At 36.0% G+C, this 16,957-nt stretch overlaps 1 protein-coding gene across 1 annotated transcript in view; it reads right to left on the reverse strand.

Annotated features, from left to right (window-relative positions):
- CUBN (cubilin) overlaps window positions 1–16,957 on the reverse strand; it is a 305,495-nt gene that overhangs the window by 268,602 nt on the left and 19,936 nt on the right. Inside the window, exons 10-14 of the mRNA XM_055296673.2 lie at window positions 16,526–16,621; window positions 12,769–12,887; window positions 11,688–11,874; window positions 10,402–10,514; window positions 7,341–7,575 (exon numbers count right to left, since the gene is read on the reverse strand). Of these exons, the coding sequence (XP_055152648.2) occupies window positions 7,341–7,575; window positions 10,402–10,514; window positions 11,688–11,874; window positions 12,769–12,887; window positions 16,526–16,621 (750 nt within the window). The remainder of the gene's footprint in view (window positions 1–7,340; window positions 7,576–10,401; window positions 10,515–11,687; window positions 11,875–12,768; window positions 12,888–16,525; window positions 16,622–16,957) is intronic.

The following is a 16,957-nucleotide window of genomic DNA, read 5'->3' on the forward strand; positions in this document are numbered from 1 at the left end:
AATTATAGTGCATTAGCATGCTAAAAGACCCTCCTACCAGTGCCATTACAGTTTATAAATGCCATGGCAACATCAGGAAGTCACCCCATATGGTCTAAAAAGAAGAGGAACCCTCAGTTCCAGGAATTGCCCACCTCTTACCCAGAAAACTGATGAATAATTCACTCCTTGTTTAGCAAATAATCACAGAATAACTGTAAGTATACTTAGTCAAGCAGTCCATGCCACTGCTTTGGTTATGGAGTAGCCATTCTTTTATTTCTTTACTTTCTTAATAAACTTGCTCTCACTTAAGAAAAAATGAACAATGATTAATGTTTGATAATAGTAAGGAATTATTGCTTGTTTGTTTTAGTTTTTATCATTTTTGGGCATTGAGAACAAACAGCAAAGGACTGTAATCCCTGAAAAAAGAAGCATATGAAGTATGTCCCATACACACTCAAGAATTCAAAGAAGTGAAGGCCAAGGAGACAGCAACACCCTTGCTACGGTAAACAAACAACTGATGATTTAGGGCTACCAAAGCATCTGGGGGTTTTGGAGCTGCATACTATAGGGAAAGCACCTGCATGGAAATGGCACCTCAAAAATGTACAGGCATTTCCTTGGGTCCTTAGCTCACTCGCAAGCTGGAAATGCACAGAGAAGATGGCAGGTCTAACAGAGAACAGTTTCAGGGGGAGGAAGGTTGCTAAGAATTGAAGAGAGACTGCATAATAAATACTGAAGGGATGTGTTGCCTCATTCAGTCAGAAAGGAGATACTTTTGTAAAAACATTGAAACATGAGAAAAGTATGCTACAGGAGTAAGATTCATGTTCTAGGAAATATGGCAATCCACCAGGATTCATGGAAAATTTGAAATAGGTCCCCTGTAAATTCAAGCCTTGATTGAATGAAAGTGATCTGCCAGGAACATAAGTGCCTGCTAGAACAAAACCCAACCCTTCTGAGAGGAAGATAATATAATCCAGAACCCCTGCAACATATCACGTATAATGTCCTGCTCACAATAAAAACTGACTAGGCCCGTGAGGAAGTAGTAAAAAAAAAAAAATAATAATAATAAATAAAACAGGCAATCTGAGCAAAGCCAGAAACATTCCAGATACTGAGGCTACCAAACAATGACTCCAAAATAACTATGATAAAAGTTAGAGGAAAAGGTTGACAAAATAGTTGAAGAACATTTCAACACTACTTACAGACTTTCCAAAACAAAATAACCAAATAGAATCAAAGCAAAAAAAGAAGGCAAGGATATAAAACCACAAAAACTATTAGAAACAGTCAAAACCTTCAGCATATGTGTAATTTGAGTCTCAGAAGAAGAAGAAAGAGAAAGAGAAGGAGAAGAGAAAAAAATTTGAAAAAATATTGGCTGAAATTTTTCAAAATTGTATAAAAGAAAGCAACCTATAGATTCAAAACTCTCAGTGACTCTCAAGCAGGACAAACACAGAGAAAACCAGATCTAGATATGTCATAATCAAGTTGTGAAAAATTAAATATAAACACACAAAATAATCAGTGAGAGGGGAGAAAAAGACACATTATCTTCAGGAGAACAACAAGAATTACTGCTGAGGTTCCTCTCCCCCAAAAAATTATGGAAGTCACAAGACACTGATGTGGCATTCTTAGAGAGCTAATAGGAAATGGCCAACCTAAAATTCTATGTGTAATAATATCCTTCAAAAATTAAGATGAAAAATGCATTCTTAAACAAAAGCTGAGGGAATCTGACTTCAACAGACATGCTCTGTGAGAAATATTAAAATGTGTTCTTCAGGCTGAAGAAAAATGATCCCATTAGAATGTAAAATGGTCTGTTTGCAAATGGCATGATCTTTCATACATAGAATACCCTAAAGACTCCAACAAAATACTTTTAGAACTAATAAATGAACAAACTAATTCAGTAAAGTTACAGGATATAAAATCAACATATAAAATTAGTTGCATTTCTATACATTAACAACTAACTATACAAAAAGGAAATTAAGAAGAAAATCCCGTTTACAATAGTGTCAAAAAGTTAAATACTTAGGAATGAATTTAACCAAGAAAGTGAAATATCTGTATTTTGAAAACTATACCACATTAATGAAAAAAAGAAAATATTTGGTGTTCACAAATTGAAAGAATAGTGTTAAAATGTCCATACTATGCAAAGCAGTCTACAGATTCAATGCTATCTCTAACAGAATTCCAATGGTATTTTTCACAAAATAGAAAAATAATCCTATAATTCATATGAAACAACAAAAGACCCCCAAATAGCTAAAGCAATCTTGAGCAAAAAGAAGAAAGCTGGAGGCATCCTGATTTAAAAGTATATTTGAAATAAAAATACACTACCTGATTTTAAAATATATTACAAAACTGTAGTAATCAAAACAGTATGGTATTGGCATTAAAAACAGATAAGAACAGAACAGAGAGCCCAGAAATAAGTCCATACATTATGCTGAATTGATTTTTGACAAACATGGCAAGAACACACAACATGTAAAGGATAGTCTATAATAAATGGTGCTGAGAAAACTGGATATCCATTTGTAGAAAAATGAAACTGAACCCTTATCCCACACCACATACAAAGTCAACTCAAAATTAAAGACTTAAACGTAAGGCCTAAAACTGAAGAACTAATCCAGGAAAACATACAGGAAAAGCCCTATGACATTAGTCTGAGTAGTGATTTTTTTGGATATGACCACAAAAGCACAACTGAAATATATAAAAAACTCAACTCAATATCAACAAAACAAACTAACCCAATCTTAAAAATGGGCAAAGGATCCAAATAGACATTTCTCAATAGAAAACATACAAATGGCCAACAAATATATGAGAAAATGCTCAACATCACTAATCATCAGGGAAATGCAAATCAAAACCACAATAAGATGCCACCTCATACTTGTTAGAATGGCCATTATCGAGAAGATAAAAGAAAACAAGTATTGATGAGATGTGGAGAAAAGGGAACCCTTGTGGAAAGTATACTCGTACAGCCATATTTAAAACAATATGGAGGTTCCTCAAAAAATTAAGCACAGAGCTACCACATGATTCAGCAATCTCACTTCTGGTTATATATCCACAGAAAATTAAATAAATATCTGGAAGAGCTATCTGCACTTTCATGTTCATTGCAGCATTATTCACCATAGACAAGATATGGAATCAGTCTAAGTGCTCATCAACAGGTAAATGGATAAAGAAAATGTGCAATATATAAATACACACAAACACACACACAGACATAAATGGGATATTATTTATCCTTAAAAAGAAAAGGAAATCCTGTCATTTGTGACAACATGGATGAAACAGGGAGACATGCTAAGTGAAATAAGCCAGACATAGGAGGACAAATACTACATGCTGTCGCTTATATGTGAAATCTAAAAAAAGTTAAACTCATAGAAGCAGAAAGTAGAATGGTGGTGGCCAGGAGCTGAGAGGTGGGGGCAATAGGGAAATGTTGGTCAAAGGGTAAAACGTTTATGTTCTCTGGAATGAATGGCTTCTGGAGATCTAATGTACAGCATGGTGACTATCATTAACAATATTGTATTATACACTTGAAAATTACTGAGAGTAGATCTTAAATACTTTCACCATATTGACTAAAATGGTAACTATGTATGATAGATATATTAGTTAGTTTGATTGTGGTAATCATTTCACAAGTATACATAGATCAAAATACCAAAACATTACATTGTACATCTTAAATATATATAACTTTCATTTGTCAATTAAGCTCCAATAAAGCTAGAAAAACATGAACACTTGAAATATCGGGAAAAGAAAATAAAAATAATATAAGAAAATATATAAAGCAAAAGTTTCAGAACAAAAAGGTGGCAAATCTAGAATCACAGTTTGAGATTTTACTATAACTTTCTCACTAAGTAATAAAGCAAATATTTTTTTAAATCAGTAAATAAATTTAATATTTGAAAAACACTATTTACCAACTTGACTAAGTTAATATAGGTAGAGGACTACATCTAACCATTACAGAATATACATTCTTTCCTGTCCATACAATAAATGCACCAAAATAAACTTTAGTCTATAAAGTAAATCTCAATGAATGTTAAAGATTGAAATAATATACTGCATGATTAGTGATCACATCAGTAAATAAACAGTATAATTTTAATAAAACCTATGGTCACAGAGAATTCAAAATAAAAATGACAAAATACTTTCAGCTGAATGCTAATGAAAACATACATATTAAAACCTGTGGCATGCAAATAAAACTTCTCCAAGGAAAATGCATTAGTTTTAGTGCATACATTAGAAATTCTAAAAAGTTCAAACTCATTTGTCAATGCTCCCAAGTCAAGAAGCTAGGAAAAATTTTTAAAGTTAACAGTACATTAAGTGCAAAATAACACAAGGGAAGAAAATGATAAAACCATGAGGTAAATCAACGAAATAAAAATCAACAGAAAACATTAACGGAGCCAATAGTTGGAATTTTGAAGACGTTAGTAAAACTAACAAACCCTTAGTAAGACTTATCAAGGTAAAAAAGATAACATAAATTATCAATATCAGGAATGAAAAGAGACATCACTACAGAGCCTACGAACACTAAAACATAGTAAGAAAATATTCTGAAAGTACAGATGAGTTTCTTGAGTAAAAAATTACCAAAACTGAAAAAAGAAGAAATGTAAAGTCTGAATAGATCTATATTAAATACACTGAATCATAATTTAAAGCCTTCTCACAAGGAAGCCTGCAGGCTCAATTAACTTTATGGTAAATTATTTCAAACACTTAAGAAATATTGTCAATCTTACACAAATTCTTCCAGAGAATATAAAAAGAGAGGACATTTTTCTATTAATTTTAAAAGATTGACATTACCTGTAACTTGACAAAATTACAAAAGAATATCTCCCAAATACAGATATAAAAATCCTAAAAATATATATTAGCAAATAAAATCCAGCAATGCATAAAAAGCATAACTTGCCATGAACAAATGGAAAATATTTGATGAATGCAAAGTTGATTTACCATTCAAAATCAATCAATTTAACTCACTATATTTACAGAATAGAGGACAAAAAAACATATGATCACCACAATAGAGTCAGAAAAAGTATTTTATATGTTTCAACATTCATTCATGATTTTTAAAAACTCTTGGCAGCTAGGAACAAAAGGTGTGTGTTTTTTTTAAATTCTTTATAAATTCTGACACCTCTCCCACTTAGAAGTGGGCCTATGTCCCCTCCCCTTGAATTTGGGTCAGCTTGTGACTAATTTAACCCATTGAGTATGGCAGAAATAACACAATGACTTCCAAACGTAGGCTGAAAAAATCCCATGCAGCACCTGTCTGGTTCTGTTGTAATGCTTGCTCTGAGAGAAGCCAATTGCCACGAAAAAAGTTTCACTACTCTAAGGCCACCTTTTTAGAGTAGCCACATGTAGGCACACAGGTCCATAGCCTACTTGAATTCCCACTGAAAGCCAGCATCAATTGGTAGCCATTGGAGTAGGCCATCTTGGATATTCAGCCCAGTCCAGCCTTTAGACAGCTACAGTCCCAGCTGACACCTGCTTATAACTGCTGAATAGATTTCAAGTAGCAACTGTCATGTTAGGTTCTTTCCAAATTCCTGGCCCACAGGATCAGAAACAAAGTCAAATGATTAATGTTCTACAACACTGAATTTGTGGGAAATTTGTTATACAGCAATAGTAGTTGACACAGGAAAGGACACTCTTCATCTGATAAAAGTTATCTTTGAAAACTTACAGCTAACATCATATTCAACAATGAAATATTGAGCATTTCCCCATGCAGCTGGGGAAAAGACAAGGATTTCCTTTTTACCACTTTTATTTGGCTTGGTATTGAAGGTCCTAGCCAGGGCAGTAAGTCAAGGAAAAGAAATAATAGTTACAAAGACTGGAAAGGAAGATGAAAAATATCCTTCATTCACAGATGATGTAATTGTGTATGTTTAAAAAATCCAAAAGAATCTACAAAAAATAATTAGAGATGATGAATGAATTTAACAATGTATATGGAATCAAAATCAAATATTTAAAAAATACATATTTTTACATAACAAGTGAAAAATTAAATTTTAGAAAATTAATATTTCACTAAGCATAATAAATCAAATATCTATAAATAAATCTACCAAAGATATGGAATACTTGGACACTGAAAGCTATAAAACATTGCCAGGACAAATTAAAAGAGAACTAAATTTAAAAATAGTTTATTTTCATGCATTGGCAGGCTGAATATTTTTAAGAGGTCATTTCTTCCAAAGTTAATTATAGATTCAATGTAATTCCCATAAAATCTTTGGGAAAACTGACAAGTTGATTCAAAAACTTATATGGAAATGCACAATATCCAACATTGTTGAAAGAACAAAGTTGAAATTACACTCTCAGATTTCAAGCTTCAGAAGTTAAGCCTAGGTAGCATCAGGATAGATAAAAACACCAGTAAAAAAGATGAGAAAATGCTGAAATTGATCCACAGATGTATTGATGAATGAATTGGGGGCTTGGTATAATGATCTCTTTACTTTTTATTTGTTTAAAACTTTCATAGTAAAAACTTAAAAGAAAATAGAATAATTAAAACAAAATAATAACAAAAAGAAAAAATTACTGAGTGATCATTAAGATGAAGGAATACTACATGAAGGGGTGGATAATGTCCTCAATATTTCTGCAGTAAACTACTAGTAGAGCTTATAAAAAGGCTGTTCAGTAATTTGATAAGAGACCAACTTAAACTCATGTTTTTTAATCCGTTCTATTTCATGCTTATTTTGTTGTCTTTAGACACAAAATAAATTCTAATTCATTCTAGATTGATTTGATTTTAAAGTAATTATGGTTGGTCACAGCGGCTCATGCCTGCAATCCCAGCACTTTGGGAGGCCAAATTAGATGGATCACTTGAGCCCAGGAGTTTGAGACCAGCCTGGGAAACAGAGAGAAACTCCGTCTCTACAAAAAGCACACAAAACATTAGCCTGGAGTGGTGGTGCACACCTGTAGTCCCAGCTACTCAGGAAGCTGAAGTGTGAGGATCACTTGAGCAGGTGAAGTCGAGGTTGCAGTGAGCTGTGATCAGGCCACTACACTCCAGCCTGGGCAACAGAGTGAGACCTTGTCTCAAAATAAATAAATGAATAAAATAATTTTAAAAATATTATATATCTTCAGATCCCAAAACATCTCATGTATCCAAAAGTCTAACACTGATTAAGAAAACTTAATAACCACAAAATTTTGCTTGTTTTTTTCTCCAGGTTCACACATACCTGGTTGCTGGGTTTCCCATCTTACTGTAAAGCCACTCCCATTTCTTAAATGTTCAGAATAGAGATGAAAATAAAGAGCATTGTCACTGCTGAGGAGTTCGTGAGGGAGGCTGGAGCCACAAAATCTTCCAAGTTGAAAAGCAGAGGAGGAATCTCCATCATAAACCTGAAGAAACTCGTGTGGACAATTGTCCATGGATTCTAACCGGAAAAAAGTGAAAGTGATACGCAGGACCTAAAAACACAAAGGCCACATATATTATCTTTTACTTCCATGTTAATTTTAAGGTATTTCTCCCACTTCCTAGGCAGCATTCATACTGAGGCACTTTCAAGAGCTAGATCTATCATTCCCTAATTATCCACCAGTACATATGGCAATCTATATATTAAACAACTTGTGCTAAATATTGATAAAAATAAACTTCAACTAATATCAAAATATATCAAAAAATCTTAATGTTAATAACATAGATTTACCCCAATTTCATTAAACGTGTCAAGTCCACCACATCAAGGTATTTCAAATGTATAACAGACATTGTTTCTAAAGCAGTAAAATAAATTGGAGATTTGAAAATCTACCTGAATTAAGTTTAACTGGCTAATATTACCATTCACAAGAATGTACACCCTGATTCCCTGAATAACCTGTGGCCTCTATCAAACACACAGACGTTCATCACTGCCTGCCAGGGATGTTGATTCCAGAGGGGCTAAGATTCTGATGCCAGCCCAGACCGACATGCTCAGGTGTGGGCAGAGTAGGCGGGATGTAGACAAGCAAGGCCTGGAAGGCTTCAGGGACTGGATATAATTAAAGGATGAGTAATACCAAGAGTAGAGAATGAGAAGAAGGTAACAGGAAAAATTCTAAGCATACAAGTAGAAGAGAATAAACACAAAAATGTATCCGAATGGATTAGAATACAGACTTCAAATATAGTAATATAACTTATAAAATGTACTGACAACCTCATTTGAGATAAACAATCAAAAGAAGGCTGTCGAATTTAATTTTCACCAGAACCTAAAATCACAACAATATTCAGTTAATGAAAAAGAATATAAAGAATTTTTGAAATTCTGTGCTAGGGTATTTTAAGATCAGTTACCTATTACTACATGACTTTCTTAAAACAGTTTAATTGGAACTCAAATTTTCATTAATTGAACTATCCTGATTTGTACCTATTTTCTACCATATTATGTCCATTATGAGTGAGAAGATATAAAATCACAATAATCAAGAAAAAAACAAGATGATTTTCTTACAAATTAGTAATAAAAGTATTACAAGCTTCTCACCTAAGAATATTTTTTTTCAAAAGAATGTTTTCAATGCCAGGAAATAGAATTCATGAAAACTAAATGGAAGGAAGGAAATTCACACAGCATACCCACTGGGAAATTTATTTTGGAGTTTATTTTAGTGTGAGGTTACCAGGTCCCAAATAGTCCTCCCTCCTCAAGGGAAAAAAAATGTTTTTTGACCCTTGTACAATGCCCTCTGTAATAGTTTGCTGGAAAAAGTTAATAGGATTTCAAGGGAAAATTTTATCTATTCAGACATACCACTTTATTTTTATGAATCCAGGAGGTGGTTGAGAAACAATATTTAGAAATGCCTGGGTAATTAATGTCAGGTATAAGAGCACTAAAAACCTTGGACTTGGATCTTAATTTGAAGAGCATTCACACAGCAGCTCAGAGGGACAGGCTGTGGAGGGGACTGGCCTGTGTCTGAGTCATTGCACGCCACTTTCCAACCACATGCACCTGGACACACTTCTCAATGGCACTAGGCTGTGTTTCCTCATGTGCAAAATGAAGATAATAATTTCTATCCTTCAGGGTTATGAGAGTTAAAAATGGAATGCTGTAATGTGTATGAAGCACTTAGCTTAGAACATGGCAGAGCGAAGACATTTGATAAGAAAACTATCTTAATATCAGTGGCAATTTTTGCATGATAATCAACATAATACTGAGCGACCATCTTCTAAAATACTGTCTCAGTAACAACATGATTTTACAAATTAACTAGTGGCTTGCAATCAGTCAACCAGTGCAGAGAATCATTCATACTGGAGAAAGCATGGACTTTGGAACCAGACAAACTTGACTTTGAAATTCAACTATTACAATTGCAAGCTAAGAAGTGTTAACAAAAAATGTTTAGCTTCACCTACTTTTCATTATTTCATCTATAAAAGGAGGATCGTCTTATTTATTTACTCATTTATTTACTTATTTATTTATTTTTGAGATGGAGTCTTGCTCTGTCACCCAGGCTGGAGTGCAGTGGCGCAATCTCAGCTCACTGGAACCTCTGCCTCCTGAGCTCGAGTGATTCTCCTGCCTCAGCCTCCCGAGTAGCTGAGATTTAAGGCACCCCTCACCACACCTGGCTAATTTTTATCATTTTAGTGGAGCCAGAGTTTCACCATGTTGGCCAGGCTGGTCTTGAATTCCTGATCTCAGGCAATCCGCCCGCCTCGGCCTCGTAAAGTGCTAGGATCACAGGTGTGAGCCACCAGGGCTGGCCTTGTTATTTTTATTTTTTTTTTTTGTGAGACGGAGTCTCACTCTGTTGGCCAGGCTGGAGTACAGTGGCACTATCTCCGCTCACTACAAACTCCACCTCCTGGATTCAAGCAATTCTCCTGCCTCAGCCTCCCAAGTAGCTTGGATTACAGGAATGTGCCACTATGTCTGGCTAATTTTATTTTTATTTTTATTTTTAGTAGAGACAGGGTTTCGCCATATTGCCCAGGCTGGTCTGGAACTCCTGACCTTAGGTGATCCATCCACCTCAGCCTCTCAAAGTGCTGGGATTACAGGCAACAGCCACCGCGCCCCTGTGACTTATTTCAAACAATTAATGTAAGGTTATAGAAAGGTAGGTATATGTCTAGCCAAAATCCTGGCACTCCATACTTAGTAAGCACTCAATATATGATAGTTGAATTATCATTGCATGTATTTTATGTAATATACAAATACTCCATATTTATATATACATATATAGTATGCATTTGGGCAAGAGTACTACATTTACCTTTCCCATTTCAGTTTTGATAACCCAGAAGCAGTTAACATCATGAACATAACCAACATCTGGGCTCCTGTAGCTGAAGCTTCCATTTATTCCTGAGAGGGACTCTCCACAAACTGCAAAGGAAAAGATGAACTGTGCTTTTCAGAGGTTCCTAGAAGGAAGAGGTTGGGCAACTGTAACCCTGCTGCTGATAAACTTAGAGGAAATTTAAGTAATGAAGGTTGGAGACAAAAGCCCTGCCATTCCCTCTCCTCTGTCCCCTTTTTCTGTCAACTTCCATAGAAATCCCACCTCTTGTTCAAAGCTCAGCTGATGCCTCATCACCTGCTCCATGAACTGCCATGTCTTATGTTTTCACTGATTCCCATTCTCCATGTCCCTGTGACACCCAATTTCACCCCACACAACATAGCTCATATCTGTAACTCTTGTATCTGTTCTCCCATTGGGGTTGGTCTTGTCTCCTCAACTGCAAGGTGAGCAGTTCATAAGTGGAGACAGTATTTTACGCTTTCATATTTTTCCATAGGGTCTACTGTTGTCCTAAACATATAACAACCTCTCAATAAATGTGTTGATTCCAAATCAGGAGTTTAAGTGAGGGGCAGAAGAGTCAAAAGCGACTTTATGGAGGAAGTTGAGGGGGAAGTGCTCCTGAGGGACAGACACATCTGGATGAGAAACAAGGAAGACGTGTGAGGAGGTTAATCAGGAGAAACATTCTAAGTAAATGAACACAGTGGAAAATACTCATGGTGGCACACGGAGTCTGGTGACGAAAGAAAACTTGCTTGAATGAAGGTATTTCTAGGGAACTAGTGAAAAAAAAGGTTAGATGGATCAAGTGAGACTTGGTTATAGAAGATCATTGAAAAATAATTCCAGTCTCTGTTTAACAGGCAGCGGGAAGCCACTGTGTATCCTGGAAAGGGAGAGGGACTTGACTCAATGCAGTACTCTAGGGAAATTAAGTGGCTGCTCCTCAGAAAACTTCCCTTTAGAAAACCATAAAAGACAATACCTTAGCATGTTTTATATTCAAAAAGGACATAGTGAAAATGGCAAATACTAACGTAATTATTCTTTGGAAGAAAAGTTCTTACAGTGAGATTTATAAATATTTACCATGTGAATTTTATACCATTTCTGCAAGGAAAGACTTAGTTCTCAGTATCTGAGCAACTGGACAAGAAAGTGGGTTCAGCAGAGGAATCTGCTGAGGGACTCACTAAAGGATGCTGCTGCTATGCTGTGAGCATCCGTGGCATAAGAAATGCTGACTGTACCTTGCTGGGGAAGCTGACAGAGAGCTCCAGTCCAGAGACGTGTGCATTCACAACTGAAAGAATTAATGCCATCAACACAAGTTCCTCCATTCAAACAGGGGTTGCTCAAACACTCATTGATGTTTTCTGTACAGTTGACACCTGTCCAACCTGAGTCACACTTACAAAAATAACCAGAGACTGTGTCCTAAGGAAAAAAAAAAACACTTAATACCATAAAACAAATGGATACACAATAAACTTTAATCAATCCAAATAATAGGAATGTAGTGCCATGGAGTATATATATAAAATATATAATAATTATATATAAAATAATATATAATTATTATATATTAAAAATAATAATTACATATGTAATAATTATATATGTATCATATAGATAATTGTATATATTACAATTATCTATATAATTATTATATAGATAATAATAATTTTTTTTTTTTTTTGAGATGGAGTCTCGCTCTGTCACCCAGGCTGGAGTGCAGTGGTGCGTTCTCAGCTCACTGCAACCTCTGCCTCCCGGATTCAAGTGATTCTCCTGTCTCAGCCTCCTGAGTAGCTGGGATTACAGGCACGCGCCACCACGCCTGGCTAATTTTTTTTTAGTAGAGACGGGGCTTCACCATGTTGGTCAGGCTGGTCTCAAACTCCTGGCTCGTGATGCACCCGCCTCAGCCTCCCAAAGTGCTGGGATTACAGGCGTGAGCCACCATGCCCGGCCTATTGATATATTTAACAGGTGCTACAAATATATATATACACATGTATTTTCTAGTAGTCTAACTTGTTATTAATAAGTTTAAATGGTAATTGTTAAGTATAAGTCAGATTTATTTAGATCAAACTGCAGACATAGTTTAGTACTTCGTAAACCACTGAGACAAAAAATTAACTCAATATTTTTTCCTGAGAACTAAAACCATTATTTGTCTTTTATCTGAGAGTTCTCGACAGTTCCTTATCTGAAACTTGACTCATTATCTTAACATTCCTGAATCCTATAACGATACATTTTATAGGCGTGAAACTGAAATTATTCTCAGGTACTCTCTATCCACAGGAAGAACAAAGGACTCACTATGCATTGTCCATTTAGACAGGGGTGACTTAGGCAAGTATTACTGAGCTGCACGCATCCATCTGGCCCATAACCATTTCCAGTATAACCCGGGAGACACGTGCAGAGAGGTAAGGAACCTGTTCAGAAACAACAACAACAAAAAAAAACGTGTAAATACGGGTCTCCTCCTCTGTTCAGATGCAGTATCTAAACTCAGAATCTTCTGTCTAGACAAGGATCCACCAACATCCAGTCTGCGTATTTTGACAGGCAGACAAAACAAGGTATGAGGAGAAAATATTAAAATCTTTACTTTTGTATTCCTTATCTTAAAATAAGAAAGCCATTAAATGCCTTCCATACATTATTGACGTACTGGGTTGACATGGGTGCTGTCAGCCCATATGTCAGATGGTCCTGAGCTGTGCACAAAGGTGAGCTGCACCTGTGGAAGACAGAAATTCCTCATCATGGAGGAGTTAACGCAGAAAAGGAGATTCTTAGGAGGAAACTATCTGTTGCAAGCACTGGACTTACTCTGACTGATTTAATCCTCTCAAGAGCCCAATAGAGGGCCAGGCACAGTGGCTCACGCCTGTAATCCCAGCATCTTAGGAGGCTGAGGCGGGCAGATCACTTGAGTTCAGGAGTTCGAGACCAGCCTGGCCAATATGGAGAAACCCCGTCTCTACTAAAAATACAAAAATTAGCCGGGCATGGTGGCGCATGCCTGTAATCCCAGCTACTTGGAAGGGTGAGGCAGGAGAATCACTTGAACCCAGGAGGCAGAGGTTGTAGTGAGCTGAGATAGTGCCACTGCATTCCAGCCTGGGCGACAGAGTGAGACTCCATTCCAAAAAAAATTTTTTTAATAATAATAATAAAGAGCCCTATGGAATCTGTAATCCCTGTACTTTGGGAGGCCGAGGCAGGTGGATCACCTGAGGTCAGGAGTTTGAGATCAGCCTGGCCAACATGGTTAAGCCCTGTCTCTACTAAAAATACAAAACAATTAGCGGGGCATGGTGGCCTGTAGTCCAGGCTAATCAGGAGGCTGAGGCAGGAGAATCGCTTGAACCCAGGAGGTGGAGGTTGCAGTGAGCCAAGATCCTGCCACTGCACTCCAGTCTGGGGAATAGAGCAAAACTCAAACTCCATCTCAAAAAAAAAAAAAAAAAAGGCCCTATATAGGTACTCTTTTATAATCCCCATTTTACAGATGAAGCCAGAGCACAGACAGACTGTCCTGGCCAAGGACACACAGCCAGAATGAGGAAGAGCCCAGAGAGCAAGCACCCATGTGTAGGGTGCCTACAGCACATCTGCACAGGAGTGTAGCTTACACAGGCAGGCCACATGTCCCCAGTTATGTGGATGTGCAGATTACATGCTGCCAGTTTAAAACAGGCTAAATAGCCATCACAGAATGAACTTAAGTCTCTAAAAGATGTTTGCAATAAAACCACAGAATGAAGATAATACAGTAACATAAATATATGGGGACATCAACAAAATACCAGCACCAAAACTTCTCCCACACTTCTGGTGAGCTCCCCATCACCATGGTACAAGGCTAAAACAATGGCAATCGAATTGGGTTGGGAAGGAACTTGGTCAAAAGGAATTTGAAATGATTGAATTTTTTTTAATTTAAAACATGAATTAACTTCTATGTTATTTAAAACATGAATTAACATCCACAATTAATTATGATGTACATGAGGTAACAGCTAACAATAGTTTTACAGCATCCAGCATCTTGACAGTTTTCTTACGCAATGTTAAGTGAAAAATACTCATCCTAGACGTTACAAAATTTTACTAAATTTAATATCCAGAGACTTTTCCAGATTTCTCACCTAATAGCAAAAAGTCACATCTCATTGCAGAAATATATGTTCTTTCTACTACTGCACAATGGTTGAAATAATACAAGGAAATCAATGTGGCAGTTAACTACATTCCTCCATCAGCAAGAACTGTTTAAGATGGATAGAAAAACCCTGCTGAATAATTTAAAAAATAGAACAAATTATACAATGTGACAGATTTACAGTAGAATGACAATAAAATTTTTGTTTGTTTGTTTGTTTGTTTGAGATGGAGTCTCGCTCTGTCGCCCAGGCTGGAGTGCAGTGGCGTGATCTCAGCTCACTGTAAGCTCCGCCTCCCGGGTTCACGCCATTCTCCTGCCTCAGCCTCCCGAGTAGCTGGGACTACAAGTGCCCACCACCACGCCCGGCTAATTTTTCGTAGTTTTAGTAGAGATGGGGTTTCACCGTGTTGGCCAGGATGGTCTCAATCTCCTGACCTCATGATCCACCTGCCACCTGAGGTAGGTGCTATTATTCTCCTCATTTTACAGATGAAGAACTAAAACATAGAGATTAAATGTCTTGACTGAGGACAAGCAGCTAAAATATGGTGGAGCCCAGGGAAAAATGCAAGCAGTCTTTATCTAGAAATCATGTTCCTAACCACTTTGGTATGTTGATAATCAGTTAATAAGCATTTAGTCACAAGTATGTGTGTGTGTATGTGTGTGTTTACATACGCATATATGTTGTTTTCTATATATGCAAATATATGACAAATTAATAAAAAATAAAGGTGGTATCTTGAAATAGCAAGAGATATGATTATTCAAGAAATGGAATTGGGTCCACTTATTTGAGCAAAAATACCAAGCCAGATCTCTATTTGATGCTACGGATAAAAAATACATTCTAAAAATATAAAATATCTTACCATAAAAAAAGAAACCATAAAAGTATAAAAGAACATGTACTTGACAATTTTTAAAGAGTTCAGTAAAGAAAGCCTTCCTAAACATGACTGTGAAGGGAAAAATAATAAGAGAAAAGATTTATCTTTTTGACTACATAAAAATTCTAAACTTCTGAATAGCACTACCACTACAAGATTAAAACAAAACAACATGCCAGGAAAAACATTTATAAAACATAAGACAGATAATGAGATAATGTGCTTAGTACATAAAGAAATGTTACCATTCAGTAAGAAAGAAAAAGAGCAAAGGGGATGAACATATAGAAAAATGCCCAGTGAAAATTTGGAAAGTATTAATTATTAGTAGTCAAAAAGTATAAATGAAAATAATGGAAAAACTAATTTTGCCTATAAAACTGACCACGATGAAAAATAATAATAATATCTATTATTGTCAAAGATGGAGTAAATATGTATTTTTATACACTGTCGGTGAATACATACATTGATACAATCTTTCTTGGAGAAAGTTTTGCAGTATATATTTTGTTAAATTACAGGGTTAAACCCTTTTATGCAGCATTGCAAACACTGTTGGTTGTCACCCTAGATCTATTTTCTACTTCCTTCGTTCTGAACTCCTTATTTCAGCTGGACTCAGGATGTCTGAAATATAGACTGTACTTCCCAACCTCCCTTTGCAGCCAGGCTCAGTTCTAAGCAACAGCCTAGAAATGGAAGAGTCCTTTAAAAGAAGGTGGCATTGCCTTCTTCCTCCTTTTCTCGTGCCTGCTTGTTGGAATACAGTCATTAATTAATTAGCTGGCTTAATTACCTTATTTCCTAAATCAGAGCAGACCATTAAAGAGCATAGTTTATTATATTTTTAAGAAAGTCAAATGTGTAGTTTTATGACATGGATTAATTTTAGGTTTGAAGGTCAAAATAACAATTTGAGAACAGAGAATTTTGTGTTTAAGATGTTGAATTCGTTTAGAAGGTCATATTACAATACCCAAAGCCAAAGAGAGAGATGAGTCATTACCTAGAGTTGAGGAGCATGAGGCATCTGGGTGGCAGCCTCCATTACTGACCGAGCAGATGTCTATGAGCGTGCACACTTTTCCGTCACCCTGGTACCCTGATGAGAACAAGAGCCGGGGCATAAGAAACAATGTCAAGAAGATGGGAGGACAATGCCTGTCTAGGATTCAAATATCATGAAACAGACTCATCAGGGATCCTCTATCATCAAAACAAAAAATGTAAGTATAAAATGTCATCAACAAATGAAACTTCATAAATAAGAAAAATAACAAGAATTAGTAATCTGATTTCATAAACAACGTTCTGGGTCGTTTCTAATGAAAAAAATATGTATAAAACGACTGGTAGACTCAGAAAGTGCTGACGCTAAGAAAGTTAATATTTTTACATTACAGTGACTCTGATGTTCTTAGAGGTCAATTATTATAGA

This window comes from Symphalangus syndactylus, chromosome 10 (genome assembly GCF_028878055.3).
Source record: "Symphalangus syndactylus isolate Jambi chromosome 10, NHGRI_mSymSyn1-v2.1_pri, whole genome shotgun sequence".
Taxonomy (NCBI): domain Eukaryota; kingdom Metazoa; phylum Chordata; class Mammalia; order Primates; family Hylobatidae; genus Symphalangus; species Symphalangus syndactylus.